This window comes from Triticum aestivum, chromosome 3A, assembly GCF_018294505.1.
Source record: "Triticum aestivum cultivar Chinese Spring chromosome 3A, IWGSC CS RefSeq v2.1, whole genome shotgun sequence".
Taxonomy (NCBI): Eukaryota; Viridiplantae; Streptophyta; class Magnoliopsida; order Poales; family Poaceae; genus Triticum; species Triticum aestivum.
Window position 1 is genome coordinate 587,242,346 of NC_057800.1, and position 18,243 is coordinate 587,260,588.

General features: G+C 42.9%; 1 protein-coding gene across 3 annotated transcripts; it reads left to right on the top strand.

Moving 5' to 3' along the window:
- The first annotated feature begins 761 nt into the window (after positions 1–761).
- On the top strand, positions 762–17,169 carry LOC123062410 (WAT1-related protein At1g09380). Of its 3 annotated transcripts, none has more exons than XM_044485903.1 (8): positions 762–1,099; positions 12,782–13,012; positions 15,360–15,422; positions 15,508–15,624; positions 15,860–16,112; positions 16,251–16,409; positions 16,523–16,674; positions 16,811–17,169. In XM_044485903.1, exons 2-8 carry the CDS (start codon positions 12,798–12,800, stop codon positions 16,995–16,997), a joined length of 1,146 nt encoding a protein of 381 aa, XP_044341838.1. In that variant the 5' UTR covers positions 762–1,099; positions 12,782–12,797; the 3' UTR covers positions 16,998–17,169. The 3 variants fall into 3 exon arrangements, with proteins under 3 accessions (XP_044341838.1, XP_044341837.1, XP_044341836.1); XM_044485902.1 differs by lacking the exon at positions 762–1,099 and adding an exon at positions 6,709–6,882; XM_044485901.1 differs by lacking the exon at positions 762–1,099 and having other exon boundaries at positions 12,497–13,012.
- The last annotated feature ends 1,074 nt before the right edge of the window (positions 17,170–18,243 follow it).

Consider the following 18,243-nt stretch of genomic DNA (forward strand, 5'->3'; position numbering starts at 1 on the left):
ATTCCCGTTCCTTGATATTTATGTTGTTCTTCTAGCACGGACATGTTCGTCAAAGTTCCACTTATCTCCTGAGATCAAAGCTCTTATGGTTGATAGAGAGTTTGTTCCATTTAAGATTAGTAGAGATCAAAATAAGTCAGCACATCACCTGGCTCATTATACCGAGGCTTATATCAGTATGGTTGAACTCGAGCCCTCCGTGTTGTGAGGACTTGGTATCTCGAGATTGTAATCCTATCATTATGAAATAAAACTCTCTTTAACCTCACAAAAAAAACGGTCGAAGAAATTATAAATGACAAAATCTCAGGGCAGATAAATGGCGGAAGGAGAAATGAGAGGCGGCGTTGCCCCGGCGAACAAATAGGGCTCGACCCGCTGCTGTCCGCCTCTCCGGGGACAAATGAAGGCCCGAAGATGCTGGGTTGTTTGAAACAACCACGCCTCCGATTATACGCCATGCACGCTTCGTGTAGAAGGGTTCCTAGAAAGCCGGGGAGATCTTTTCCCTGAGAATTTTTCACAGACATATTTTTTTCTAGTGAGGCTCTTGGCCGTCTCCTTGACCTTCTAGAAGTTACGGTAGGTAAAGATACAAGTGTCGAGTAAGCACCGGCTCTAGCGGAAAAAAGCACTCCATATCCCACGAGAAACTCAACATGCAGCCACATGCACGGGCCTTCTACTAGCGTACGCTCACTGCCTCACTATACTAACTCTCCTGGCTCCCTTGTGAAGAAGACTAAACTAACTCTCCTACATGCAAGCACACACTTGACTCCATCCTAAGAACATGGACACCGTTTTAACATCACCTTTCTCCTCCCTCATCCCCGTGGATTCCACGGGGAGAGAGTGAGGGAGCTGAGCAACAATGGCAGGAGGAATCTCCTTCCCCGATTTCGTGCGACGTAGCTGATCGTTCATCTATGAGACTGATTCTCGTGATCAGGGATCTGATCGGTCGAGCCATCGAGAGGGAAAGGGGAGGCTCGTCATTGCGTCCCCGTGATCTTGTGCCATCAGGTTCCTGATTCCTCGTCATTCGGCTCCTGCGACCTTGTACGGTCGGAGTTGCCCTTGCGATCGCGCCGCAAAGGTTCGTGTGCATCGTCTTTCCTCAATGATTTAAGTTATACTCTTACCATGAGAGATTTTGGATTTCGTTTTCTCTGCGTTTAGGTATATGTTCTCTCTGGCCAGCATCCGATCTGATGATAGGAGATGCCATTGTGTTTGTGTGTCATGAGTCACGATCTGATTCTCTTCCTGATAAATTTGCTTGTTTGGGGTTGTGGAAACGGACTTTGATAGTTCGAGAGGGATATATCACATTTGTCCTAGGATTCTTATTGTTTTCCTCTCTGCATGTGATGAGTAAGTTTTCCCCTGATATAAGTTGTTTGAGTAAGATTGCATTATCTGCCGTGTAGTTGCCACAAAAGCAGCTGATCAAGATGTGGAAATGGGCTTGATTTAAGTGCTAGTGAATAGTGATGTTAACTTCTCGCTGATCGCTGGTGTGGTTCTCCGACGCCGTGTATGGGTTTACTAGAACATGATGGTGCACATTGCCACGCGCCCACGTCCGTCCATTTGTTCAATATGTACTGATATAACTTTTGCAAGATTCCCACACAAAAAAAACGTTTGCAAGATGACAAATCATTTAAGTAAATATGAATAATAACTTTTTTGCATGGTAATACGTGTCTCATTTATATAGAATAAAGATCAAGTTACAAGACACGTAAACATCGACCATACAGGACTGAAAAGATAGAAAAATTCTATGCAAAATACCAGTGTTTGTCCCTCTCCTTCGACACCGCTGAAGCAGTCATCAAAGGGTAAAAGACAAATCACCTCTTCACCCAAGCTCGACGCGGCCCCATCGCTGATCTACGACTTTACGGACCTCCAAAGTAGTTTGCCAGAAGCAAAATCATAGCCGTTGAAAGAATCAGACCGGGGCAACATGTCCCCGGACACGCCATCAAACTTCAAAACTGACACCCCCGCATGACGACGACGTCGGAGGAGGAAACCAGAACTGTCAGCCTTCAACCACAAACCAAGCACAAGATTCTCCATCTTCCAGTTGTCACTTGCGTAGACAACCGCCTGCGCGTACTCTTGAACAACAAAATCTCCCTGCTCCACCATGACGTCGGATACAACGCCACAGCAACGGGGGCCGAGTAGAAGGAGAGACACACCTGATGGAGGCCGCCGCCGCCTCGCCAACACCATCCATGAACCCTAATGTTGTCGATCTGAAGGATCGGCAGAGATACGATGCCATCAACTTCGAGATACCGCCATGAAGGGCACCGCCGGTGTGGGAGTGGAGTTGAGGCAAATTTATTCGTCTAGGCGCCGCTCCCACTACCCCAACGACGCACCACGACCTACAAATCCAGAACCTAACTACAGAGCGGAGGAACGGGGTCCCCCTCCCTCCTGCCACCGGAGCAGCGGCCGGAGGGAGAGGGGGCCAGTGCCCCGGTCGGTGGAAGGAGATCGCCTCCCTAGTCGCCTGGCTGGTGGCGGCGGCTAGGGTAGGGAAAACGATTCGGTATAATATGAAAAATAATTTGAAAGTCCAATGTGTAAATTGGGTCCATAAATACATACATACATACATACATATGCAAGATAAATACAACCACGTTAATACCATTATCCATAATAAAGTGAGAACAAATTAAGGAAAACATTGTACTCGAAGACGGGTGCTATTGCGTGTTGCCTAAGTAGAGCATAGCAGGAAACATTGTACAACAACTAGCAACAGGGTCCGTGCATTACAACGGGAGAAAACAAGAATCATAATCTACAATGGAGTTGACCACATTTCGTTCACAAATGCAATAAAATGTTTCTTTTTTAAAATTTATTCACAAATTGAAGCAATGTTCACATTTTTGAAAAAATATCATCGTTGTCAAAAAACTTGGTAATTCAAAGAATTATTCTGAATTTCAAGAAATGTATTTTAGAAAACATACTATAATATTCCGATCCACCCCGGCATTTAATTCTTCAAAATTCACATGGGTATATAGTCACAAAGACTCAAAAGCATTAATTTTAACTACATACCTTCAATCATACGTAAAAAAATTACGAATTTGGGGATATTTTCAAAAATCATGAATTTTTTTACTATTTACAAACTTTTTTTAAAAGTTGTGAACATTTTTTGCAAACGGTTTTTAAGCATTTCTTTTGAATCGGCGACCAATTCTAGAATAGACGAACATTTCTTCGGATTTTGTTGATTTTTTTAAAAACAATCACGAACATTTTTGAAATGCATGAACATTTTTTGAATCAACAAACATTTTATGAATCAATAAACTCTTTTGTAATTCACGAAATATTTTTAAAATTTTAGGAATTTTTAAAAATGCATGAACAATTTTTAAATTAGTAAACATTTTGTTCAATTTCATTAATAATTTTTAATACACGGACTTTTTTCAAAATCATGTACTTTTTTATTTTATGAACATTTTTTTTAAATTACGAACATTGTTTTGAATGCGAACATTTTTGAAAAATCTGGAGCATTTTTTGAATTCACAAACAGTTTATGTTTTCTTGAACATTTTATTTCAAAATTCTCATTTTTTTTAATTTCAACAGTTTTTTTAAGTTCCAAATTATTTAAAGTAGAAAAAACAAAAATGGAACAGAAAAAAATGAAACAAAAAATGAAACAAAGGATGATTTTTTGCCCCACTAACCTTGCCAGAATCTCTTGCCAGTCCAATCAGTATGTACAGGAACTCCTTCATGCCATGCGACTGCATTTCAATTAGTTCATCAACCATCCTTTGATGCCCCTTCTATTGCGATCCTTTTCTTAGTTTCGGTTTGGGGATAGGCCAGGAGCAGGGGTCCTGTCATCCTGACTCCTGAGATTCGATATTTGATCAGTGGGTTTTGGGCGACATGTTTCTTTTTTGATTTTGTGGATTTGGGGGGTTATGGTCGTTGTGATGGTGCTAGTTAATTCTACTGTTGGACAGTGCGTGTGCTATGTCTCTTTATTAGTGGCAGTGTCTTAGGGTTTTGTCTACTGTTGTTGTTGCTCTGCGTTTGTTCACTAGAGTCCTTCGGTTTCTTTATTCATCTGTTGCGTAGGCCTTTGTTCTTTGTGTATCTGGTTGGCTCGTGTTCTGCGAATAAGAGGAGCACTGACGCAACCTTAGGATGATTGCTCCACTTAAAAAATAGCCACAACATTAGCTAAACACATGAAAAACAAGTAATTACCAGAGAGAAAGAAACTGCACATCTTCAGATTCATTTGAAAAGATGGTGTTGTATGCCAATTTTTTCTCAGTGACTATACTGTTTTACTTTGGAAAGATGGTGTGTATGCCAACTTTTGCTTAGTTACTATAACACATCATCAACTTTATTTGCGCATATTATATATGTTTACTTCCACTAAGAAAAGTTGATACCCTCGTGCCATGGTATAGTCAATGCCTACATCAATCTTAGGAACACAGTACAGGGAGGTAATGGGCCCAAAAAATTGGTGTTCAGAATAATATATGGAGATAGTGAACCCCATACAACAAAGATCTTACAGCTAACAAACACAACTTGTTGTGACACTAGGATATCATTCAATATCCACATTAAGATGGACATGGCTGCGCTGGAACTTGTGAACAACATAATGGTAAGTATATGCATACATTGGACAACCCAGCCCTCAAAGTATATGATGCAACAGGTGAAGAACAAAATGGAAAATGTATATACGAGACAAAGACAACATTCAAAAGGCAATTGGAGGTATTGATCGGTTGCCTCAGTTAATCAAATTTGCTAATTTGGCATTTCATGCAATGGCACCACCTCTCATTATTTACATAGATATACTTCCTATAGATCAATTGATTCAATAGCACTGAAATCAAGCCATGATAAACATGAATTCACAAAATAGATATTTATTATTTAAGGAACAAACAACACAACATTAGTAACTAACTCGTGGCTAAAGCTAAATGTAAGAGAGAGAATTTATCAATTGTCAATGAACACCTCCAAATTTAGCACACGAAGATCCATAGACTAATACAAAGTATATCAAACAGAGACCATCCTTACAATATTTTGTTGATAAAGGAATCAAGCAATTCTATAGTAGCCAATAAAATATCCTTAGTTTCGACATGAGATCTTAGTTGCCCTATTGATTGGTCACTGATCCACGCACTGAGATCACAACCAAACCATATAATTATTGGAGCAAAATTGAGATGATTGTAGAAGATATTCGATATAAATATCTTTTGTTGTCTTCTACCTTCGCACAAAATCATAATAGCAAAACTGAGGTCCAAATGATATTTACCACTTGGTGCAACGTCATCTGCTCCTCACTTGCTAGCACCACCAGGTCGTTTGTGTCCTCCTCCACCTTTGCCCCACCTCAAGCATTGTCAATGCCACCTCTTCCTCCACCTTTAAGTCATTTCAAAGAACTGGTTTCACTCTTTTCAAAACACAAATTTCAGTCATTTCAAAGAACTAGTTTCACTCATTTTAAAAAAGGATATCACTCGTTTCAACTAAAAATCCAGGTTTCAATTAATCAAATGCTAATTTCGCTGATTTCAAAAACTAATTTCACTCATTTTTTGAAATTGTTGTTTCTGAAAATATAACCGATAAAAAAATGGTTGAAACTTATTATTTCATATTTATGACATTGGTCATTTAAAAGAGTTGATACTGACTATTACAGTTACAGTTATAACTCACAAAAATATGATTATAGAAAACCTATTTTACTTAGTTAAGAGAAAAAAATTCACTCATTGTAAGTATAATTGGTTTCTTAAAATGAGTGAAATATATTTCGTATCTTTTATTGATTTCACATGTTTCATTTTATTTTCTTGTATTTCATGAATATGATATTTAAGCTTCACAAATAAGCAGTTTCACACACTGAAATGGATTGAGTGAAAAACGTGGATTGAAACGTTAAAATTTAAACATCTTTGAAACGCATCCAAGATTAGTCTTGTTCTAAAGGTCTTGGCACCAGGAATTCAAATATATAAAAAAATATTATGGTTAAAATATATGAAAGATTTAAATTTTCTAAGTTGGAATAAAATAGTAGATTTGTTTTTGTTTTGAGGGAAAGATAGATTTGTTGGATGAGAGAAGAGAGAGAGAGAGAGAGAGAGAGAGAGAGAGAGAGAGAGAGTGGACGTGTCATATTCATGTCATGCATGCATGTGGAGGACGGAGGAATGTGTGTGGGTGGGCCAGCGGGAAAAAACATGTTAGCAGTGGGGCGTGTGTTTTTTTAGTAGTTTAGATTGCTTACCACATGTGTCACGTGGCACAGTGGGGCCTGCATTGGTTTGATTTAAACTCGTGAACAATAGGGCTTTTTTTTTGAGGGATCGTGAACAATAGGTGGGCTGGGGAATAGAAAAGCAACACAAATAAAGTGGGCCTCTAACCGCCCGAATCGTTTTGGTAGATGTTTTGCCGCTAGCCCAGGTATGCCGCTGCTCAGCCCGCTACTCGTATCGGGCCAGTGAGTTAGGCCTGCCGCCGCCGATCGACTGGCCCGACCTTAAAACGCTTTTCTCAGGAGAAAAAAACACGTCGCAGCGCTTTCTCGCTCTCGCCTCGCGACTCTCGTTCTCGTCTTCTGATCGCCGCCAGAGTCCCGAAATCCTCGTGGCCGCCAGGAAAGAACGACGGACGGTGACTTAGCTCGGCGTCGTTCCCTAGGCAAAATCGTTTTGCTCCTCGTCACAAGATCGTCATGCGGCCGTGAGGAGGTGCCTGCTGAGTGCTGACCAACAACCTCGCCACCGTATAACTGGTGTACGTACGGGTGATCTTCCCTTTCCATCTCGTTTCTCGTCTCATCGCCTGCTAATTTGTTGATTTCGTTTCTCAAATTCTTTCTACTGATGTCCCCTCGGCCTTCGCCTCAGTTTATTATGAAGTACTACGTGGTGGTTCAGTGAACGAAACATGGGTACAGATTGATTTATTCTGGGGGGCTTTGCTGCACGTGCAATTACGGACGGATTAATTACATGCTGACATGGCAAAAGGGGATTGGGAGGAAGGAGAGTGAGGCGGGCCACCCCGGTGGGAAATAGGGGGGCAAAGAGATTTAAGGAAAGTTTCATAACAATCCTGTAACAGACCCGTACGTCTAAGATTATCGATTTTAGAGGAACGCTTGAGAATAGCAGGCTGATAATCGTGTACATTTCGGTCGTCTCTGCGGCCGTCGGACAGCATTGGTTCACAGCATGGACCAAATTGCAAATACAAGACCCTAACATGGAAGTTGTTCTGGTCCATCCATGCTCAATACGTGTACCTATCAGGCCCACTCACTGCCCATCATTTTTTTCTTGTCTTCTTCATCTCCTATATGGGATCACAAGAGCCATTTGTTTTGTTTTTCTCCGACGAGTGAGATCCACTTTGCTCTTCCACCTCTTGTCTTCACCCGCCCTCTCCGTTATGGACGCGCTCACCGAGAGCTCGCCCAAATACCATGCGATCCCTCCAAGCGTTGTTAACAAAAGAACGCAAACCAAGCACCGCGCTTGCCACTGCAGTCATGCGCCACAACGTTGGTTGCTGCAAGGGACAACACCGTCATAACACGCAGTTGCGCCATCCCCTGGTTCTCCCTCAGGATTGCAACATGAGTCATGTTGCAAAGAGAACGGTTTGCCCAGGATTGTAACGTGGCCATTGTTGCAATCGCAACACACTTCTTGTTTTTGAGAGCACAACAAGGCTACTGTTGCAGAGATCAAATGGCTGTGTGCTACCCCATCCGATGGTTGCCGAGTGGATATTTTCAGATTATCACCGGCCACTCGTAGCGCTGCCTAATATGTGATAAATGCATTTGCAAGAGAATTTCCTTTTCAGTTGAAACATGGAAGATAGGTTGTTTATCACAGTGCACACCTGCCCATTCCTAGCTTGCTTGAAAGATAGGATCTGCAAATTATATTCTTATTTTAATTTCTTGGACGGAACGTCCATATATCTTTTGATGAACATGATTGAATAAAAAATAGTTTATTCAACTTTTTGTAATGCAAAACTTAATTATTACAAATAAGAGGCCTTACTTTAGTTTATAGCGTATTGTTATAATCAAAATCATATTAGAAATAAAGAGACATATTTATGTATCGTTGTTCTGAATATTGTTAGATGAACATAGTAGGGCATCTCCAACGGCAAACTGCAAAGGGCAACCCCTACTTGTCAGACGTCCGCGGACATCCGCTAGGAATGTTGGTACCGAATGATAAACCTCAAATTTATTGAGTTGTCCAGACATTCAAACTAACATAGTTCACGCATGCATAAACATCAAACATAAAGCTCGAGCTAAAACTACTCTAAATTTACCTAACGAACTAGAGGCGAATCTTAAACATTGTCGAGCCATCACCGTCGTCGACGTCGCTCCAACCGTTGTCCTAGTTGTCGGAGTATCTGTCCTGGGCTACGGTGGCGCGCTCGCGGAGGAGCGCCTCGGCCTTGGAAGCTTGCTCTTGTACCTATCGGTTGCTAGGGTTTGGGTGAGTGGCGGAGAGTGGAGAGTGCGAGAGAGGGGCACGGATAAAAAGGGCGGTTATTGGGCCGACATTGCGGTCTATGCAGACTCTCCTACTCCTCCCCTCTACTCGGGACCACACCGGGGGATATTGGACACCTCAGACAGTAATACTGGTGGTAGGAGCCTGTTTGGATGGCATTTTTTGTCCGGACGGTTCAGTCCAGACATATGGGGAGAAGTGGGGGAGCCCGTTGGAGATGCCCTTAGACCGTGCATCAAGATACAAGCAAGATCAAATCACCGTGTAATGAAGGGCTTGGTGGCGTGCGTGCTCACACACGCACATGGAATACTCCTAATTGTAATTCTGACGTTAATATTTAGAGGCCTCAATTCTAGTTTCACCTGGACCCTGAAATTTCAAGACCGGCCCTGGGTGACCATGTTGCTCGATGTGTCAGGTGGGGGGGGGGTGCTCCTACCACTAGTGGAGGAAGTGAGCGCACTACTAGAGGGTGGCAGGAGTGTGTGCGCCATTGGAGTGTGGCAGCATGACCGATGGCATCTACGCGCCAAGGGACTACGACTAGCATGGGAGGCTGATATGTCGCAGTTGTCATTGTCATCCGCATGGGAGTGTGAGAGCACGAGTGGAGGGAGTTCGGGAGAGGTCGGCTATCTTCAGAGTCGGGGCTCAACAAGCCATAAATAGCGCCCTGGACTCAACGATGATGATGCCTTTGCTAAGCTATGTTCTCTACACCTCTTTAAGGTGCACTCAAGTGTGCTAAATCTCCTTAAGGATCACAATGTGGGGTCTCAAACTGGGAGCACCAATGCTTGTGATAAATTTCTTGCAGTCTGAACAAACATGATCTTTCTGAACATTTAGATCCACCGCTACGGCTAGGCCTTCGCTACACGCAACCTCGTCCGAAGTAGAGGGGTCCACCATGTTGACGTATAATGTGTTGCCTGGTCTCTTCCATCAGATTGGTCTTTTGGTTGCATTGGCTAGAGCATCAACTTCTACATGGTATCGGAGCCAAAAGGTCTTGAGTTCAAGACCTAGCTGGTGCAATTAAAATTGCAGCCCACTTTCGGTCCACGTTTAGGCCTGAGGAAGCCATACGTGAGGGGGAGTGTTGACGTATAATGTGCTGCCTAGTCTCTTCCATCAGATCGGTTTTTTCGTTGCATTGGCTAGAGCATGCACTTCTACACACCATGCCCTATTCACTCCTATGGAAGTTTACTTTTAAACCAAAGAGGTGCTAAAAAAAATAGTATACACTTCAATTTGAGAAAACAAGTCATCAAGTGTGTCGGAATTGCTTGGGTCACGCCTTAATGAGAATGTATTTTCCTCCGCCGGACAAACACCTCCCCATCCAACCATGTATCCTTTTCCATATACGGCCCTTCAAATACTGGAAAAACGTCATGCTTTTGTCTCCCTACATCAGAAGATAGTCCATGGTACCACTCATTCGGGGTCTCATTTTGTACTTTTAGGACAACCTTATTCTCTCTTCTTCTATCTTCCGGACATCCCTTACCAAAAAATACCGATGACTTATCCAAGTTAACTCTCTATTCAAAAGCATCATAATACTCTTTACTGCATTTATGAACCTTAGTAGATCCTGCCACATTTGCCATTAAAAATATGATACTATTATCTGCAATAACAAGTGCTTCACTTGCAGAGACGTGGGTGCGACCTTTACTCCAGCAACAATATATCATCAGCATTGCCCGCTTTCAATACACATGATAAGCCCTTGTGTGCTAAGAGAAACAAATATGGTGAAATAGGATCACCCTGATGAATTCCCTTGGATGGTTTGAATTCCAAAGCAGGTGCCACATATGAAGAGCATTAAAAAAGTCATGGTGGAAACACATCTCATTACTGACGCCACCCATCTTGGCACAAACCCTAACTTTTGCATTGTAGCCTCTAAATACCTCCGCTCAACTATGTCATAAGCCTTCATCATATCTAACTTTAAACCACATTGAAAATTATCCTTGCTTCTCTTTCTTATTCATAAAGTGCAAATACCAGTATGCTTTATAATATTATCAGTAACGAGCCTTCCAGGAATAAAGGTCGATTGCTCATCCGAGATCACTTCCGGGATGATCTGCTTGAGATGGTTGGCGAGCACTTAGGGTAAAATTTTGTAGATCACATTGCACAAGCTTATTGGCCGAAAGTAAGGAATTTCGGGGGTTTAACCTTGGGAATTAAGACAATGAACGTTCTGTTAACAGACATTGCTCTACTATAGTTGTATAAATTTTAAACATGAATTTAACAGAAAAAATATGTCTATATTGTTAATTTTATCTGCCCCACACACTAGGCAATAATAAGATTAACACCCCAATAAACCTAGCTAAGTCCAGCCTAGCATGATAATATTAAGGAAATGGAGAGCAAGTCATCACATAATAGAGGCCAGAACTTTCGATAAAACAATAGGAAGACCAGCGGACCAGGTGCCTTATTGTCAAAACCTGTCTAATCTCCTCCGTAGTAAATTCCCTATCCAACCACATCCTCTCTTCACCATTCAACACATTAGGAAATTGTAAAACTAAGCTATCATTTACAGCACTACTAACTTCGATTCTTGCAATTGTGTCTTGATTATTGATAGACCTTATTGATAACCGAAACAATATATAAGAACAAGTAGATCATCAATGATCAAGTAAACTAACTGTAGGCCTTATGTTCCCGTATCGATATTATTAGTTGGAAGAAGATGCAAAGTTATTTACGTATATACGCCTAATTTGGCATGGTGTTGACCTTACTTATGTGAATTATCATCATACGAGGGATTGGGATTTCTGAGACGGCTCCTGCTTCTTCGCTCGAGATGGCCGGCCAAAAAACTTCCCTCATTGGTTTGTCTTGTTTTCGTAGGAAACGAAAGTATGCTTGGTGCTATGCCTCGTCAAATCAGTTGGTAACTGCAATCGGGTGTACCATACCTCTTTAACGTCTGTATTTAAGCTGGGATGGAGACAGGCTCACAAATTAGGCACGTCCACACGTGAAGGTGAGGCAAACGTGGGAAAATAGATACTGCTACCTAGGATGGATCAGCAGGTTGGCTGGCGATGCGAAATGACTTATTCGTCGCTATATATAATCAAGTAGCCCGATGTTTGCTTACAGACTGACGGATCCATCTGTTGTCTACAAATTTGAATTTTAATCAGACTTGCTAACAGGACCAGGACCTAGTCTGTTAGAATTTGCACCTGAACCTACAAATTTTAATCATCGCCAATAATTTGCTAGACAAGATTGAAATTAAATTATCCGGGTTTATCATAGAGTATCTTCCTACAGTAATAAATACAACAATTTATTTATTACTGCATTACATATCGAGGATAAGTTTGGCCTCATATCATCAGGTTTTAGTTAAGCGGCGGTACACTTTCAAAAGAAACTTCAGAAGTTTCTCTTACGTACCGAGGTGGGTATCAACATGTGTTAGGGATGGGAGGGCATGATTCAAGGCAGTCTGGTAGTATTTCTTTCACCCAATTGTTCCCTCCGCATCACCAATTAAGTACTAGAATTTTCATAAACCTCTGGAGTAAGCTAAATTAATAGGATCACACTTATAGCGTTTTCGCAATTTCAGCCGCAAACCAAGTGAGAACTGAACTGTCTTGGTTTGGGAAACATTGGTCGCGACTCACGACCAACCAGAACCTCAGCATTTTGAAATGATGGACAGTTTTTTTTACATAGAAGACCGTCAAGACGCGGTTAAGTTAGTCTCGTTCAGTCAAGAAGACTAATTGCGCACACGGCATGCATATTATACAAGGACGCACTGGTGTGGATGTGTGCTGCAATGGTCGCAGCCAGAGGCCGTCCCAGGCATCTGTCCCACGTCAAGCCAGCATAGCTAGCTTTTGTTTCTTTCCAACTTCTGGGTTTCTTGCATTGAGGATTTGATGCCAAACATGTGGCACAAAGCAAGAGCCTTAAGTATATATAGCCCAGTTTTTCATGTATATATGCATCCCCATTTGGATAGCTATAGCTTGGTATTGCTTGGTGCATTTACTCTGCATAGCTCAGTTTGCTCACTTGCTGCTGCGAACGCATCTTCAACCTCGGTACGATTGATCAAGCTGCAGGGGAACATCAATCGACATGGATGTCGCCGCTGTGGACAAGAAGAAGAAGGTGCTGCTGGCGGAGGGGCTGTTGCTCCCGCTGAGCATGGTGCTGGTGCAGGCCTTCACCATGGGAGCCCTCATCCTGTCCAAGCTTGCCTTCAACGTCGGTATGGCGCCTTTCGTCCTCCTCGCCTACCGCAACCTCACCGGTGCCATCACCGTTGCACCCTTCGCCTTCTACTTTGAGAGGTACATACATACTCTGGCCCTGTCGCTTCCTTAGCTAGGTATTTGTTCTGTTCTTGTTTTTTCAGACAGCGTCTCTTCTTTTCTTCATGTCTTATAGACTGTAGGATAGTGTCCTACTCTGTTTTGTTTGACCGAGAATTAGCCTGACAATTACATAAATTTGAGTTGACTCAAGTTGCTTACATAGCACAAAACTTGATGGTGTTCGGATCCAAAACTGTGTTCAGTTTTTAGCAAACAAAGTGCTGCAACCTCTTAGCATTTTTTTTTATTTTGTTCATGTTCACTGAAGTATTTGTCATTTATTCTATCTTTGTCCCTTGTGTGAAGTCCTAGATTTTTTTATATCACCGTCCTGTCAGATTCCATCGTGTCGTCAGATCGACTAAGAGATTTGTTAACACGACTAAGAACTATACATACTAATATTTAAAATTTTGTTGACTAGTCGTAGCAGAACACTACACTAGATTATAGTATTAGAAATAATTTAATAAATTTCAAAATGAACAGAAAACTGCACCACCGTTGTTTTCCCCACATGCTATGAACAACAACAACAACAACAACAACAACAAAGCCTTTAGTCCCAAACAAGTTGGGGTAGGCTAGAGGTGAAACCCATAAGATCTCGCAACCAACTCATGGCTCTGGCACATGGATAGCAAGCTTCCACGCACCCCTGTCCATAGCTAGCTCTTTGTCGATACTCCAATCCTTCAGGTCTCTCTTAACGGACTCCTCCCATGTCAAAATCGGTCGACCCCGCCCTCTCTTGACATTCTCCGCACGCTTTAGCCGTCCGCTATGCACTGGAGCTTCTGGAGGCCTGCGCTGAATATGCCCAAACCATCTCAAACGATGTTGGACAAGCTTCTCCTCAATTGGTGCTACCCCAACTCTATCTCGTATATCATCATTCCGGACTCGATCCTTCCTCGTGTGGCCACACATCCATCTCAACATACGCATCTCCACCACACCTAACTGTTGAACATGTCGCCTTTTAGTCGGCCAACACTCCGCGCCATACAACATTGCGGGTCGCACCGCCGTCCTGTAGAACTTGCCTTTTAGCTTTTGTGGCACTCTCTTGTCACAGAGAATGCCAGAAGCTTGGCGCCACTTCATCCATCCGGCTTTGATTCGATGGTTCACATCTTCATCAATACCCCCATCCTCCTGCAACATTGACCCCAAATACCGAAAGGTGTCCTTCCGAGGTACCACCTGGCCACCTGGCCATCAAGGTTATACATCAACAGCTAGTAGTACTGAAACCGCACATCATGTACTCGGTTTTAGTTCTACTAAGCCTAAACCCTTTCGATTCCAAGGTTTGTCTCCATAACTCTAACTTCCTATGAACAATCGGTGAAATTTATTTTACTAACCTTATATTATACTCCCTCCATCCCATAATATAAGAGCGTTTTCGATACTACACTAGTGCCGAAAACGCTCTTATATTATGGGACGGAAGAAGTATATGCTAATGCAGGTATACTGTGGTTTCTAGTTTTGAACAACAACAAAGTTGGTTCTACGGGTTTCATTTCACCCACATAGGCAGTTCCAAACATACTGACGGTCAAGTAGAAAGTTCAATTGTGAAAAGAACATAGCATACTAGACTATTTATGTTTAGATTTCAAATTTACGTAGTCATTTGGAATGGCAATGACAAGAAGCACCAAAACTTTGTACTTATCAGAACTTTTGTCTTTACATTTCGAGGAAAGAAAACTAACAAGAAATAGAAAGAAATCAGATATACGCGTGTGTCAAGTGTTAGAAGAATGATAGAGACATTTCAACATTGAATCATGACATTTCCATGTGTTTGAAAAAAAAATTGAGCAAGTTTGTTAAGTACGTGCACAGCTAGTATCACGCAATTTCAGCATCGTCTCGGTTTAGTAAGACATGTGGTGGACAAACATGAAAATCGGTGCTTTCCTTTCCGTTCTATATACGTACGTTAGATACATCAATCGGCCTTGTTGTTGATGTATAACCGTATACCGATTCGGAAAGAAAACGCTGCTGCTGATCTATCACCCATACAGGAAATAGTATGCGTCAGGTCGAACTTTCTTGTTGGGCATCAGTCACATTCCACTTCATTGGTGCTTCCTTTGTGACGATCGGCAGGTCAAATTTTCTTCAGGAATACAACAAAATAATCTCGTATCACAGCACAATTTCTTAAAAGTTACACTTGAAATGGAACATGCTCGAACCGAACATACAAATTTCTTAAACCGTATCTTCGTTATATTCAAGTTGTTTTGACATACGGAATTTTCTCCAGGAATTTTACACTTACCATGAGTGATGAATGCAGGGAGATGATGAAAAAGGTGAACTTGAAGGTATGGGGCTGGATCTCCATCAACGCTTTGTTTGGGTCAGTACTTGTCCCTTACTTTGAACAACCCTGTATATATATCGTACGTCCAGCATTCTAATTTCTTTTGGCAATTTGACATCAGAATTGTGCTAGCAATGGGACTGCACTACTACGGCCTGCGCGCCACCAATGCGGCCTACACTGTCAATTTCCTTAATGTGATCCCTGTTGTCACCTTTATCATTGCTATAATACTCCGGTAAGTTACATACATTGTCTATTAATCTGCATTGCCTAACTCTGTTTCAAAACGGATGGAGTAGTTATTTACTACATCACAGGTGCACAAATAAGGCCATCATGAACCTAACTTTATTGCATAGACACATGTGCTGACTACTGACCTGTATGACCATTAGGCCATGTAATGTTGGGAATGGATCTGGCTTCATTGATCTGACAGTCTGAAAATGCTGGTCTACAAACCTATTCAGAATAGAGCGGCTGAAGATTGGCACATGCCCAGGCAAGATGAAGGTCATCGGTGCGGCGATTTGTGTGGGGGGGACCATGGTGATCAGCATGTACAGAGGCAAGCTGCTGCATCTCTGGCCTACCCACCTTCTGAAACCGGAGCTGCAGTCGGTTGGTGCGGCATCCTCTGTCCCTGACCACCACAACATGCTCATCGGCACACTGTTCTTAGCCGGCAGCTGCCTCAGCTACGCCTTCTGGTTCATCATACAGGTTCATCTAGCATAGTATCATACAGATTCTTCATTCATGTCGCAGCAATAATACACTTGTGAATTGTGATGATACAATTAATTGTACCTTCCCAAGAGTTTCGTTAAATTTCCAATTCAAATGAACTAAATTGCGCAGGTTCGAGTGTCCAAGGAGTTTCCGTCCAAGTACTTCTCGACAATGCTGGCGTGTGTGTCGGGAACCGTGCAAGCGGTGGTGATCGGGGTCATTCTCGACAGGCGTCCAATGGCATGGGCGCTCAAGTGGAATCTGCAGCTGCTCACCGTCGTGTACTCGGTAATTAAGTGGCCAGTAGCAATTTGATGTGACCATTCGTGAGCTCATCAAGCCTCTTACATGGATATGCTACAGCTTGCACGGTCTGACTACTTTGCACATGCGTTATTCAGGGGGTGTTCAACACTGGCATCACCTTTTGCTTGATCTCGTGGGCCGTGTCTCGTCGCGGGCCAATATATCCTTCCATGTTCAACTCGCTGTCGCTGATAATCACCACGGTCCTCGATTCGGTGCTGCTTGGCACCGATGTGTCTGTGGGGAGGTGAGAATGGATTTCTGTCATGCGCATCTTCAGAAATTGGATGGTCGTATGGGATGCATTTACTGTAGCGAATCCGGCAAGCTGCTAACAGTGATGTTACTGATGCATATATATCGAAACCTGCTTGTGTTTCCAGCTTGCTGGGAGCGCTGCTGATCATCATCGGGCTGTACGCCTTCCTCTGGGGGAAAGGGAAGGAAACGCAAGAGCAGCGCAAGCAAACCAGAGAGGCGGCGAACGGAAATGGGAGCGCGGCGGGCAATGGACTGGACAGCGTGCAGGTTGGGAAGCACGAGGTGCGAATTCGCGTGGAAGTGAGCTAGCTAATTATACAGACACATATATAGACAGTATTTGCGCAGAAGACAGATGAAAGGAGTCAAATCAAGATGAACAAATCTCTGAGATCAGATGTATATACATATGTATGTATGTCTTATGCAAGACTCTTATTTTCTCAAGATAAGAACAACTCTAATAGATTCTTTAAAATCCTCCCACCCTCTAAAATCGTCAAAAAATAGACAAAACAGACTAACATATTCCCATAAAGCATTCATATCCCTAGAATGTTTACAGGTTCCTCTAGGCTCTAGCCCCCCCTCCCCCCACTAGGTAAGAAGGGGGTGTAGAGGGCACTATGGACTAGTAGTTTTTTAGCAAAGAGTAGTTTGGTTGGTGACCTGGGCTCTTCGTACCTGGGGAAAACTAGCGCCTGGCATGGGCCTGAATTTGCGTTGATTTGTGCTTGGCCGGGCTAGCCTGAGCTTGGAGTGCTATGCCCTAGTTTTGTCTCCCGATTAGGCCCTAGGCTGCTGCCACGCTACTTGGCGCTAAGTACTTCATAATTTTATTTGATTGAGCTAGGCTAATCAAGTTGCTAGGGAGGGCCAGGCCAGACAATCTATTTTCCTTTCAGGGCACCAAACAAACAGTTGCACGTTCCAGGCACATGCCAGGCCAGGAATGTTGTGGTATCGACACAAACCGAACTAGCCCTGGAGTTTTCACGCCCAACTCCTGCCTCCTACCACAGGCCACCTCGTCGTGCCACCGCTCCCGGATGTCACACCGCTCTCCACACCTTTGTGGAGCCATTGTCGAGGGTATTTCGTCGAGTACCTAACAGCAGTACGGTAGTTGCACACGGATTTTGTTTAGTAGCGGGGTGTTGCCTCATGTCGTCAGATGAACACGGGGTACAAGGTGACCCAATGTTTGGGCTCCATGATGGGGATAATATCCCTACTCCTACTTATATGAGATTAGTTTGAGACAAGGAACAAATAGAGGTTACAACTAGGGTCTATTTGAGTTGGTCAAGCTATATATAGGCAATCCATACGAGATGTCGAGATCAAATTGGCTAAGGTGTATAATCTATGTCTTGGGTAGATCTTGTGTGTCCCCTCCTCATGGCACCAGGTGCCCTTTTAGATGGGGCATAGTTAGGTTGGCTTGGCCTTCCTTCGAAGTACTCTTGATGGTCCATGATTTGGACTCCTCCGAGTTTGGTAAGTCTACTGCTCATCTTGGAGAAACCAGGGTGGCACGCCTGTTGAAGTCGGT